Genomic DNA, 14,484 nt, shown 5'->3' with positions numbered 1-14,484 from the left:
CCAGATAATTTTGTCTTCATTTTATTGGTTTTAAAAGAAATATCAAATATCAAGGGTTTTAAATCCTAACACTTGAATTTGCATTCAGATGGGCTAGAGACTGAGTCCCTAGCCTCCGACTGTCAATTCTTACAGTGTGTATATGTGTAGATACTTTGTAAACATTAAATGTACTCCAGGCAGGAGCACATGTTGCTGTAATAATCATTTGACTCCTCTGAGCATTAATTCTGTCAGACTCATGTTCCGTTGATCTTTGCAGGACACTAATGATAATAGTGAAGTTATTTTGATCATGTGTAGAGTTATCACTTTCCTCTAGTATAACCCACATTACTTGTAGAGACTAAAAAATTATTGTTTTAGTGTTGGACTGTTTGGGGCATTCATTACACAATGACTTCATAGTCTGAGAACCCAAAGTTGTCCCATGGTAAGTAGCTACACTAGGAAAACTAACCTATCCCCCTGTAAATGAGGTTGAAAACAGCCTTTACCTTTATTTCTTTCCTCTCTTTATTATTACCAAATTCATCCTGAAACATTTTGAACATTTATTTTACTGCCTTCACTTTCCAAACAAGTTATACCAACTCCTTCCATAGAAATCTCTGCACATGAGGATGCCTGTTACTGTTACTCTATAAACAAAACATACTTCAGGTTTATCTCTCACTTTCAATATTTTCATTTGCTTTGATAGACTGGTATTTCTAAGCATGTGAATTGGTACAAAAATATATCAATGCAACTGGTGTGAATATATCACAAGAGCAGAGTGCATAAGTCAAAATCTATTGAATGGGGTAAAGTGTGGTTGGCATTCACCACGAATTCCTCCCCAGCCTTGAAGACTGAAAATTACAAATTCCATATACAATAAAATAATTCTGAATATCTCGGGAGATACTTTCCACTGACACCATACTAGACTCTTAGAAATCATTTTCCTTTCACAGGTAGGTTAGGAAAAGGCCATAGGAGACACTGAGCATGTCATTTGTTCTATGATGCTTTTTTCTGATGAGTAAAATTAGAGATTTTCTTTTCTCACTAGCATTGTCTACATTTTGTTTTCCCATAATTTTAGTTTTGAGAAACAAATTTAAAAGAGGCAAGCAAAGTCTGTGTCACTATCAAAGAAATAATTTTATGAAATTAAATACTAAGCAGTTAAGTACTAAATCTTATGTCTTCTATACACAAATATCTTCTTTCAGTTCTTACCTGTTTTCAAAGTTAATTATTTGTATTATATGTTTAGTAATGTCCCTTGTCTCCTCTATACCTCTGTAAGTCTCTGCTCAGACATACAAACTATAACTGTAGGAGAATACCCAGGGTGATTTTTGATTCTGGAGCTGTATTGTAAGCATATGGTGGAAAACTGTAATATAAAACTGGAGTATAGCCTACTGCCTCAATTTTCTACTCTGTGGTAGATTTTCACTTATAAATTCTTCTGTGTTCTGATTTAGCCCCAAATGAGCTTTAGATGAGAAATCATGCCAGAAAAAAGAAAATCATTTTAGATTTAAAATGAAAATACTTGGGCTGAACAATTGAAGAAATGTTTTCTGATGATGAGTTTTAATGGGAGCTGACATTGGTCATGATGATTGCAGATTCTTTGCCTGGTGTAATTGTGGCTCGGGTATCCGTCCATGATGCGGATCTGAATCCAGCTTTCACCTTCAGTCTTGTCAAAGAAAGCAATTCTGGAGCCAAGTTCGCCATCAGTCAGGACACTGGAGTGGTGGTGCTGGTGCAAACACTGGATTTTGAAGAAGTTACTGAATATGAGCTGATGGTCCGAGTATCTGATTCAGTGCACCACACAGAGGGTTCCCTCATCATCCGTGTGCTGGATGTCAACGATAACCCACCAGTTTTTACTCAAGATTTCTATCAGGTAAAGAGATAAAAACAAACCAGCAAACAAGCAAACAACTAGAAAGAACAAGGAGTGAGGCTACAGATGGCTAAGAAGTAAATTTTCCTAGTGGCTCTTCTAGAGGGTCTGTTTTGATTCCCAGCACCCACATGGGAATTCACAGCCATCTGTAACTCCAGATCCATGGGATATGCTACCCTTTTCTAGCTTTCACAGACATCAGACATGTACCTGAGACACAGACAGACCGACAGACAGACAGACAGATAGGAAAAATGTCTATATACTTAAAATAAAATAAATAACAGTGGTGAGTGAAGTCAGTCCTCTGTCAGTGATAGTTGACATCACTGGTCTAAGTTATCCGCATTCACTGTTGTTCATCCTGAGTTAATGCTGCAGTCTTGTCTATCATATTGTGGACCAGAAGTCATCTGGAATTATGAGGCTCATTTAGTTATGTTTGCTGAATATGGGGGCCATCAGATCTTTGTATTTTCTCGTGTGTGTGTGTGTGTGTGTGTGTGTGTGTGTGTGTGTGTGTGTGTGTGTATTTGCGCATGCACACACATATATGTGTGTAGAGTTGTAGTTCAGGTCACAACAATTGAAAATTGTACAGTATTTGCAAGACCACAGGAAAGATGAACTAGTGTGCATTGCCACATTACCTGACAATGTTTTGGACAGATTCTTTTTTTTTTTTTTTTTGGAAGACTTGGATTAACATTTCACATAAACAGATCATGAGCAGATCTTGAAAGTGCAGAATTTAGATTTTAAGACAGAGTATAAGTTTACAGAAATCAGGACAGTGACCACAGTCTACTGAGGTCTCCTAAATGAATCCCAATACTCTCCAATGGAAGAAATGTAAGATGATTAACATGAGAATTTAATTGAAGTAACAATTCTCCATGAAGCCTCCCTCACTTGAGTGATGTAATTAATACCTTTGCCATAAAATTAGCCACTACACTACCTTCTGTCATTCAGATATATCTAGAAAGAAAATGCTTAATAGTAAAAACCAAGATTGAATAACATTAAAACTGTTTTCTAGATCCAGGGACCGCTAACATTTCAGTTTATCAATGCTAAACATCAGCATGTCTGTCTCCCTCAGGATTTTATTGCTGTGAAGGGAGACCATGTTCATAACCTTTATAAAAGAAAATATTTAACTTGGGCTGGTCCTTCAGGTTCAGAGGTTTAGTCCATTAATGCCATGGCAGGAAACATGACAACTGGACACGGCGCTGGGAAAGGAGTCGAGAGTTCTACCTCTGGAGCAGCAAACAGCAGAAGGAGAGAGTGACAGTGGGCCAGGCTTGGGTTTCGGAAAGCCCACACCCATCCCGAGTGGCACACCTCCTTCAACAAGGCCATGCAGATGCCAGCAAGGCCACCCCTCCCCATAGTGTCACTTTCTATGAGCCTATTTTGGCCACCATCATCCAAACCACCACATTCCATTGCCTGGCTCTATAGACTTGTAGCCCTACCATAATGCAAAAGTGCTTGAGTCCAACTTCAAAAAATATCCACAGTCTATCAGTCTCAGCGCCATGTAAAATTCCAAAGTCTAAAGTCTCTTCTGAGACTCATGGGAATCTCTCAACTGTAATTTCCTATAAAAATCAAATTAAGAAAGCAGATCACATGCTTCCAACATATAGTATCACATGATATATAGTTTCTCATTATCATTCCAAAAGAGGGGAAAGGGATCATAGAGAGGACATACTAGACTGAAACAAGACTGAAAACCAGCTGTGCAAATGCCAGACTCTGTATCATTATGTCTGATGTCACTTTTCAGATCTCCAACTCCTTTCAGCTTTGTTGATTACATCACACTTCGCTCTCTTGAGCAGGTACCACTCTGTTAGTAGCTTTCTCTCTCTCTCTCTCTCTCTCTCTCTCTCTCTCTCTCTCTCTCTCTCTCTCTTTTTGTTTAAATTTTTTATTCAATATATTTTTTATTTACATTTCAAATGATTTCCCCATTTCTAGCCCCCCCACTCCCCGAAAGTCCCGTAAGCCCCCTTCTTTCCCCCTGTCCTCCCACCCACCCCTTCCCACTTCCCCGTTATGGTTTTGCTGAATACTGCTTCACTGAGTCTTTCCAGAACAAGGGGCCATTTTTCCTTTCTTCTTGTACCTCATTTGATGTGTGGATTATCTTTTGGTATTCCAGTTTTCTAGGTTAATATCCACTTATTAGTGAGTGCATACCATGATTCACCTTTTAAGTCTGGGTTACCTCACTTAGTATGATGTTCTCTAGCTCCATCCATTTGCCTAAGAATTTCATGAATTCATTGTTTCTAATGGCTGAATAGTACTCCATTGTGTAGCTATACCACATTTTTTGCATCCACTCTTCTGTTGAGGGATACCTGGGTTCTTTCCAGCATCTGGCAATTATAAATAGGGCTGCTATGAACATAGTAGAACATGTATCCTTATTACATGGTGGGGAATCCTCTGGGTATATGCCCAGGAGTGGTATAGCAGGATCTTCTGGAAGTAAGGTGCCCAGTTTTCGGAGGAACCGCCAGACTGATTTCCAGAGTGGTTGTACCAATTTGCAGCCCCACCAGCAGTGGAGGAGTGTTCCTCTTTCTCCACACCCTCTCCAACACCTGCTGTCTCCTGAATTTTTAATCTTAGCCATTCTGACTGGTGTAAAGTGAAATCTCAGGGTTGTTTTGATTTGCATTTCCCTAATGACTAATGAAGTTGAGCATTTTTTAAGATGCTTCTCCACCATCCGAAGTTCTTCAGGTGAGAATTTTTTGTTTAACTCTGTACCCCATTTTTTAATAGGGTTGTTTGGTTTTCTGGAGTCTAACTTCTTGAGTTCTTTATATATATTGGATATTAGCCCTCTATCTGATGTAGGATTGGTGAAGATCTTTTCCCAATTTGTTGGTGGCCGGTTTGTCCTCTTGATGGTGTCATGACTCTGCCATCTCCAACATCTTGGCATCTCCAGGCTTCACCATCACAGCTTCATGCATCTCTGATGAAGCAACCCTACATGCCTGATCTCAGTGGCTTTCCTTAGTTGCAGAGGAAGATTCCACACCCCTTTCTTGTACCCTTGACTTCAAAACCAAAACCATGTGGCTGATGCTGCCACATTGTACTGTTTGCTAGGGCATGAACATGGCCTCTTTGTTCAAATACATTGTCATCACCTTTTGTTTTCCATGGTGGTTTCCTGTGTCTTCGTTTGGCTGTTCTGGAATTTGATCTGTAGACTAGGCTGTTCTCAAACTCAGAGATCCACCTGCTTCTGTCTCCAGAATGCTGGGATTAATGCTGTGAGCCACCATGTCTGGCTCTGAGCTTTTCTTCTTAAATTCCTTTGTCCAAGTTGGAAGCTGAGCTGGGTAGGTGCCTTGTTCTGGGGTCACCACTTTCTTTATTCCAATTAGCTAATTCCAATTTCTTTAATCTGTATACTATTCCTAGTGCTTCTTTTCTCCTCAAACTGTACATTTTTATTTTTTTTTTCCTTTTCAGCTTGCTTGTTTTAGATCTGCATAGGACTGGCCACTAATAACTATATAACACTAAGCTGTTTTAAAATCTCCTCTGTTAAAGCTGTTAATCCATATCTCTTCAGTTTAACCTCAGCTGAATTTTTTTGGACAAAGGCAGAAAGCAGCCACATTCTTCACCAAAATATCATAAGAATGGTTTCTAGGCCACACACCAATACTCCTTTTCTCTGAAACCTCTTGAGTCGGGTACCCACGGTTCAAATCACCCTCAGGACCATTGTCTTCCATGCTCCTACTGGTATGTCCCATTAATCTCTGCTTAAACCATTCAACTGCTTTTCTAACTCAAAAGTTCCAAAGTCCACACTCCACCAAACAAAAGCACAGTCAGGCCCATCACAGTGATACCCCAGTCTCTGGCACGAACTTCTCTCTTAGTTGAGTTTTATTGCTATGAAGAAATGCCATGACCACAACAATTTTTGTAAAGGAACAAATTTTAGTTAGAGCTGGCCTACAGGTTCATAGCACAGGTAGATATGAGGCTGGAGATGGAGCCAAGAATTCTACACATGGATCAATACATAGCAGAAGAGATAGTGGGCCAGGCTTGAGCTTCTGAAACCCACAGTCCACTCCCAACCATACACTTCCTCCAACAAGGCCACACCTACTCCTATAAGGCCACTCCCCCCAATAGTGCCATTCCCTATGAGCCTAAGGTGGCCATATTCATTTCAGGTACTACAAGGCCTACCAAAGCAGACTAGGTAGTTTCTTGGTCAAAATTAATGATGGTGACAGGCTCTGCCTGTGCTCCTGAAAATTACTTATTTGACAGCATGATGCCTTTTTCCTCTTTTATCCTCAGGCTCAGGTTCCTGAACTCATACCTGGAGGGTACTTGGTGCTGACCCTGTCTGCCACAGACTTAGAAAGCAGTGGAAACATTTCTTACAGGATCCTTTCCCCTCCTGAGGGATTGGCCATTGACCCCAGGAATGGTGAGTTACACTGGCTGTAGTATATCACAGGTTATGGTGCAAAAACATGGACTCATCAGCTTTGAATGCTCCTAGCATAGACCTTTGCCCTCCTCCTTGCAGTTATAGGCATTGCTTTCTAACTTATCTAAAGTAGAAAATGGCAGTAGTACATCTTTAACATCTCAGTGGCCAGACAGCAAGGGGTATTGGTCAAATGCTATTCAACACTAAGAAGTGCAAACATGTTCTCCCTAATATACTGATGCCCGAGTTCATGTGTCCAACCAACAGAGTTTAGCTGTTCTGTGTCTCAACAAGAATCAAAATAATGTCAAAAAGACCAGCTCATTTTTCAGGATTTCATATGATTAGAGTGTCAGCTTAGTGCAAAGGGAAAAAAAAGTAATAGTGCCATACTTTCAATAAAGACAAGAATAATCAAAAGGGGAAAACACTTCAGTTTCCATTTCTGTCAACTAGAAGCCATGGCATAGCAATGCATGGTTCTGCTTTATGTGCCATCTCCCAGGCCCTTTGTATTTTTGTTAGGACAACTATGGTGTGTAATGTACCCAGACAAGCAACTGCTCACTTAAACACTTCAACTGAGTACAAGGGACATTAATCGGAAATAAATGTTGATGCTGAGCTTAATAAAGAGGGATGACTGGCCACACAGTGTCCTAGCAGGACTCTCTCTAGAAAACAATAGGGCCCTGCCATCATACTGCCTCTGCCCATCAGAGCACCATTTTCAAGAGAGAGAGAAGTTTAAAATTAATTGTAGAATTATCTGAAAGACAACTTTAGGTCCCCAGTATAAGAAGACGACTCACTGGGTGCTCGTAATGAGAGAAATAAGAAACACCACACAACTGGCAGGTGTGTGCCTTAACTGTGTGTGTCTGGAGCTTCGCCGCCCTTCATGACTTTGTCTTTCAACCTTTTCTTCTCGTCTCAGGATTCCAGACACTGGCAACTCCTGTCCTGCATCATCTAATGACAGTATGTGAAATTCAGGGCCCCGAGTACTTAAGTCTTAGCAGTACTTTGCGTGATAGGCATGGTATGGAAACATTGCCTCAGTGTTGATTAGAATATTTTAGTCAGTCTAGTTCATGGTGGGGCTGTAATTGAAATGTGATAGTTAAACCTCACCAGTGGTTCAGCATTTATTTTTTAGTGACCACACTTAAAACTCTTTAATAACAAGGCCATTGTCTACATACTTGTAAAAGACATATATGTCCATGCTTATCACAATAAGCTTATCATTAAGGAAAAAGACGCCACTTGCTGAATTAAACTCATGAGCTTATCTCTGTAATTAAACACTGCACATTCTCATTTTTGCCACTTTTATTTGGATAGAGTGATTTCCAGAGTAAAGCCCCCTCTCTCTCTCTCTCTCTCTCTCTCTCTCTCTCTCTCTCTCTCTCTCTCTCTCGTGTGTGTGTGTGTGTGTGTGTGTGTGTGTGTGTGTGTGAGGGAGGTGCCAGCCACACATGCTCTATCACTTGAGTGCTTTAATATCTGTCATTTAATTTTTATTTGAGACAGAGTCTCGTTGCACATCCCAGTGTGGTACCTAACTTTCAGTCTTCTTGCCTCAACCTCCCAAATGCTAGGATGATCGGCATGTACTCCAGTGCCCCGCTCAGAATAGTTATCTTATAATAGATCATCTCTGTATATATGCTTACAGATAATGGAATAAAATAAGTCTATATAAGACAAGAGTGTACTTTCTTTTAAAAATAATAATGAAATAACTTACATAAAAAAATAAAATTCAGGAAAAAATATAGCAAAGAAAGACTTAGGCAACATGTGTAAATGGAAACTGAAGATTATTTCTGAAGCTTTTGTATAAATATAATAATTTTGAAACTTATTTGGACTTCTTGTTGGCTGTAACTTAAACCATCCTAGCAAAGAGCAAAGCATATTTGCATATTTAGTAAGCCTTTGCTAGCTATACAGATCACCAACATTTAGTTCACAGCATTGACACTGTCTTCTTTTTCAGGCACCATATTTACTACCGATACTGTGTCACTTCCGGAAAAAATACCAACACTTTGGTTTCTCGTTGAAGCCAGTGATGGTGGAATTCCCTCCTTGACGGCTCTTACATTAGTGGAGGTAGAAATACAAGATGTGAACAGCTATGCCCCCGAGTTTGCAGCGGGCTGCTATAATCTTAGCTTGAGTGAAGATGCCCCCATCGGGAGCACCCTCCTGACGTTTTCAACTATCGACCGTGACTACTCTTTGGAAAACACGCACACCGAGTATTCTATCATCAGCGGCAACTCACACAACTACTTCCACATCGAAACCAGCCTCCTGGGTTCAGAAGACCCCCGGCAGCAGAGTGGTGCTCTTGTGTTGCTTCACGCTCTGGACAGAGAAGCTGCTGCCAGCCACATACTCGTCATTCTCGCATCTGACCACGGCTGCCCTCCACTGAATTCCACAAGTGTCATAGCCATAGAAGTTCTTGATATCAATGACAACGCACCCACCTTCAGCAGTCGGCGGTACCACGCCCATGTCAAGGAAAGCACCCCAGTAGGGAGTCACATCACCATGGTGTCAGCAGACGACCGTGACACAGGGGCACACGCAGAAATCATCTATGGCATAATCTCTGGAAATGAAAAAGAACATTTTTACTTAGACGACAGAACTGGGGTTCTTTATTTGGTGAAACCTCTGGACTATGAGGAAACAATAGCATTCACTTTAACCATCCAAGCTACAGACGAAGAGGAGAAGCACGTCTCTTTTGCTGCTGTGCATATCAGTGTGTTAGACGACAATGACCATTCACCTCAGTTTCTGTCCTCTACCTTGGCCTGTGTCACTCCTGAAAACCTGCCCCCTCTCTCCAGCATATGTTCTGTGCATGCTCTGGATTTTGATGCTGGGCCTTATGGAGAAGTGACTTACTCTATTTTGTCACCTTGCCTTGTCACACACGGGATACATCCTTATCAGGATCTCTTTGTCATTGATCCTTTGACAGGGGACATTCACACTGAGCAAATGCTTGACTATGAAAGTGTTAGTGAGTACTGCCTCCTGGTTCAGGCCAAAGACAGAGGTGGTGCCTCAGCTTCCTTGGAGGTTTGGGTGGAAGTTGAAGGGATTGATGAGTTTGAACCCATTTTTACTCAAGATCAATATTTTTTCAGTCTCCCTGAGAAGGGTCAAGGACAACAGCTGATTGGCAGAGTAGAGGCCTCAGACGCAGACGCTGGTGTGGATGGGGTGGTGCTTTACTCTCTTAGAACTCCATCCTCTGTCTTCTCAGTGAACAAAACGAATGGCTACATTTACTGGGTTAGAGCTCCTCTCCTAATAGGCAGTCAACTCAACAAAGAAGACATTCTGGAAGTGAAAATAATTGCTCACAGCCCCAAGCCCGGCTCCAAGTCCACATCCTGTAGTGTGTTTGTGAATGTCTCTTTGCCGGCGGAAGGACACCATAGAACAGTCTTGGTTCACAGTTTCTCCATCAGCCTTGTAGTCTCCTTGTTAGTGTTCCTCTCACTTGTCTGCACTCTAATTGTACTGATTTTAAGGCACAAGCAAAAAGACCCACTACACAGCTATGAGGAGAAGACGCCATCATCCCCAGATGCTGATCCCAAATTGACTGAGGCTGCAAGTGAGCTCAAGGCTGGCCAGGAGACCGCAGAGCACAGGGTCGTGGCAGGGCCTGGTGGAGCCCTGCCTGCTGAATGGTTGAACTTAATGAGTGCCATGGAGAAGGACATTACCCACCTATTCAGGCACTCAAACTGCAGCGGCCACTGCTCAGTGGATGGAGAAACCGCAGAAGATAAAGAAATCCAGAGGATCAATGAGAATCCTTATAGAAAGGACTCAGATTCTGCCCTGAGTGACCGGGGTTCCAGGGTGCCAGACTCGGGCATCCCTAGGGACTCTGACCAGCTTTCTTGCCTGTCAGGAGAGACAGATGTGATGACTAGTTCTGAGGTAATGGAAGCCAGCCACATGTTTGAGGAAGGAGTTGGAGGGGAAGGCTGTGACGCAATCTATGTTCAAAATAATGCCTTATCCCCGAGAAGAGAGGCCACAGAGGGTGTCGTGGCTGAGAGCAGGAAAGAGTCCTTCACTTCAGGCAATCAGGAAGGAGGGTGTGCAACTCCTTCCGCTCAGAGGACCTCTGATGATGATGTCAGAGGCAGCTATGCCTGCGATTACTTCCTCAGCTGGGAACCCAAGTTCCAGCATCTTGCCTCAGTGTTTAATGATATTGCCAGACTAAAGGATGAACATTTGCAGGTGCCTGGCATTCCAAAAGACACATCTTTTGTTTTCCCACCCCCTTTGATAACAGCAGTCGCGCAGCCTGGGATTAAGGCAGTTCCCCCACGAATGCCAGCCACCGCCCTGGGCCAGACTCTTCCGAAATTCCCCCGGTCTCCCCTTCCCTACCATGGCGGGTCTCTACCAGAAGTCATGACTCCCAACTTCTCTCCGTCTCTTTCCCTCCTGACAATGCAGACCCCTGCCAGGTCGCCAGCGCTGCCAGATGGAGGACCTATAGGAACACGTATACATGGCACATGCCAGGCCGGGAAAGCTGATGATGATCAAGTATAGACTGACTGTGGTGCTCACCACCTGCTCACCCAGCTCTCAGCTCAGACGTGAAAAGACGCCAGCGAGTCCAGGATGGGTTCGCTCTCACCCAACAGCAGAGGATCGCACACAGCCAGCGGTTTTGTTTTTTTTTAAATTGCCCATTTCAGTTTCTCAAAACTCTTCCAGCCTTAATGAGAAGTTATTTCCTTGTCTAGATGTTTTAGGTTACTCTCAGGATTTGTGTGTGTGGACATTAACTGGTATGTTTTGTCATTCCTGTTTCTTTGATGTTTAAAGTGTTTGATTTGAATAATCATCAGAAATTATGACTGGAATTTTTCACGACACTGTGGTAATATAGCCAAAAATGCATTCTTGATTGAATGAAGCAGAGAGCGTGTTCTTGATGTAAGGCTGAGACGAACAGGAGAGTGCTTAGGCAGCTAAGCATGATACTAACATGTTACTGCTGCCTTCGCTAGAAATGATGACCCCTCTGGTGCTCCGTTCAGATTAAATAACCTTTGAAGATTAATTTATAGAAATCACTTCATTTTATTTTCTTCTAGGTATAGTAACTTTGGGTACGAAATAATCTATCTACTCAATGTCCATTTTTAAAGTGTGTGTAGATAAAATTATGTTACTAGCTAATTATAAATTTCATAGACTATTTTAGCAGTATATTTTTAAATGAAGTTTTTCTTTTATATATATATATGAAAGTTTCTACTATTAAAGTTATGGGTGGGTGTCAGAAGTCTCCCTTCCATTCACTGTTCTTCTGTACTCTGTCCTTGCTTGGAACAGTTTCACAATGAGGTGTAAAGACTTCTTTACACAGTTCCTGTTCAGAAACACAGTCACAGTGTCTGGTGCTCACTTGAAGTGCTGCAGCCTTCTCTCTGATGAACCAAGTGGGCATCAGAGACACTTTACCGCATCAAGAGGATGTTTGTATCCTGAAGATGATGATCAACCAGTCATCTTCCTGGCGAGGGGGCATGGAGACCACAGCCAGGATTTAGGATCACCTTCTAGGAATCCCACTGTGAAATATTTAATGCATTTGGGTATTTTTCTCAGTTGATCAGACAGGCTTCTGCTCTGTAAGTGGCTCTTTTAATCCACTCCCCCTCCATGTGTCCCACCCGTGGAATTCCATGAAATAATTTCTCTTCACTTAAAAACATTGCAGGTGCAGTTTGATATCAAGTTTAGTAGGGCAGTAATTTGATGACTCCTTATACTGAAAGAATTTCTGACTATATCCTCTTGTTGATTCAGACTGAGAGCATGTGTTTAAGCCCTCATTTGTAAGTAGTGTGATAGACATGAAGGATTTTGGATAAGCTTTGATTTTAGGGAAGGTCATCTACATGTGGGCTATTTTAATGTCACAGCACTGATTCCTGTCCCACCTTAGCTTCAGAGCATCTGAAGAAGAAATGCATTGACTTTTGTAAAAGGGAAAATGCATAATTATTTCACTGTGCCAGTAAGAGTTGTCTCTCGACTCTTCTCAACGCAGAGCGTTGGTGGGAGGGAAGGCTCCTTGGTGTCTTCTTTCCCTAATTCCATACTTTGCAGCAGGATTATTTGTGTTCACCACAAATACCTTGTTTTTAGGTGGATTTTTCATTTACTTAGGCTTTGGAAAGGGACTTGTTCCTCTCATTCTCTCCTAAGCCATTTGTCTTTGATTTATTACTGAACATGATTCTGTGAGCTTTTTTCCTCACTAGTTCATAAGCAACAGAAGACAATACACATTTAGAGCTCCTTACCAATATTTAGCAGATCTTTTATTGATGACTTTATTACTAGCACCCCCAGCACTGCAGCACCATCAAAGACCTGCCACAAGTTGAGTGGAAGGCGAGATGTGAGGACGCTGGTTAAGTGCTCATAATAAATCACGTGTCAGCCCTTTAAACCAGAGTGTTTTTTCTTAAGTAAACAATATAATTTCAACTGTCTTCCTTCAAGTTGAATATTAAGCCACATCATCTGTTCCGTGTTACTTTGCTGATCTCTACACCAGCTTTGGCACTCGGGAGGGGGTACAGAACTTGTTAGTGGAAAATCATATTAAGCCCCAAATTCATAAGCTATAAAATAAAAGACAGTTGTCTCTTGTGGAATTTTTGGCTGCCTGAAATTCTGGACTTTCTTGTTGGCAGCCTTAAAAATCCTGGTGTAAATCAGTACCAAATGGATGTCAAAATTCTGCGTCCCAGTAGTAATCATTGGATCAGCTTCCAAAACGGATTCCTGGGCAAATATAGGGGGAAATGCTGTATCTTTAGGGAATTGCTCATTTCACTGTTTTTAAAAATATTGAAATGTGTTATCCACTACTGGCAGCTCTCAGGCTTGCCTGTGGAGCCCAAGTTAGATATCCAGCCGAGGGACGTTTCCACACCTTTATCCTCGACATTCTCCATACATTTCTCTAGAAGTTACAGGGGTGAAAATTAACTATCAGCTCACAGCCTACAGCGCTGTTGCTTGTGTTTTATTTTTGACATTGTGCATGTACCTGAACTCTAAGCTAGAAAGAGCACGTTCTGACTAAGGATCCAAGATGTTGCTGTTTCAAAGGAAAGAAATGTGGAAGGGAGCATGGCCAGGGGAGATTTCCAGTTAAGCTTATCAAGGTATCTTCACAGTATATTTTACTTGATCCTAGGAGCTTCCAGCAGGTTGTTTGTGCAGAGAGGGATGGAATGGAAAATCCTTCTGCCAGAGGAGTTCTGGGATGGCTGGAGTTGGAGAATCTTAGCTTAGGACCTAAGCCAGGTGTCCCAGCATTGGCTTCTGCTCATGTTAGTCATGGAGGGAAGGAAGAAGGATGGGGGAGCCAAGCATTGGGAAATGGAGAACAAAGTAGAGGCTTAGGTCTGAAAGGAAGTAGAGGACATAAGCAGATAGATGCAGGAAATCAGAAGGGCACGAGCTCATGCCAAACAGTGCTGATGTGTTGACTCAGTGAAGTGTTCACTGAGTGACCTGTCTGTCCTTCATGAGGCCACCTTTTGAGGAACCTCTTTCCTTCCCCTCCTTATGATCGATTAAATTATAAACCAATGCTAAATTAAAATGAACTGAAATGCATTTTATATGATGTCTCTCATTTATTTTTTCTTTGCAACCCTCTCTTACAGACAAGCACACTGTGGGTGGATTCCAGAAAGAATCAGTAGTGTAATTAGGATGAGGTTGCTTCCCTCTGCATTTGTCCTTAGAATTCCACAGAGCTGAATAGTGGGCTTTACACATAGTCAAGGAAAAGGAGCCGCTTGATTGCATCGTCAAGTATTACATTTGCACAATGCTCAAAGCATAGCGTATAACACAGGACAGAGGCCAATTGTCCTCAAAAATTCAATTTTTTTAGTGATATGAATTATTGTGATTCTGTGTAGGTAAAAGAAAAGTGTCAATTAGAAACAGAATCATGGCAACC

General features: G+C 41.8%; 1 protein-coding gene across 1 annotated transcript in view; it reads left to right on the top strand.

Moving 5' to 3' along the window:
- The window catches only part of Dchs2 (dachsous cadherin-related 2), a 222,381-nt gene extending 208,269 nt beyond the window's left edge, over window positions 1–14,112 (top strand). Inside the window, exons 18-20 of the mRNA XM_052180297.1 lie at window positions 1,626–1,912; window positions 6,281–6,413; window positions 8,425–14,112. Of these exons, the coding sequence (XP_052036257.1) occupies window positions 1,626–1,912; window positions 6,281–6,413; window positions 8,425–11,033 (3,029 nt within the window). The 3' untranslated portion in view covers window positions 11,034–14,112. The remainder of the gene's footprint in view (window positions 1–1,625; window positions 1,913–6,280; window positions 6,414–8,424) is intronic.
- Window positions 14,113–14,484: the final 372 nt, after the last annotated feature.

Source organism: Apodemus sylvaticus, chromosome 4 (genome assembly GCF_947179515.1).
Source record: "Apodemus sylvaticus chromosome 4, mApoSyl1.1, whole genome shotgun sequence".
Classification (NCBI taxonomy): Eukaryota; Metazoa; Chordata; class Mammalia; order Rodentia; family Muridae; genus Apodemus; species Apodemus sylvaticus.
The sequence above is the reverse complement of the archived record's forward strand: the minus strand, read 5'-3'. Positions and strand labels throughout refer to the sequence as shown.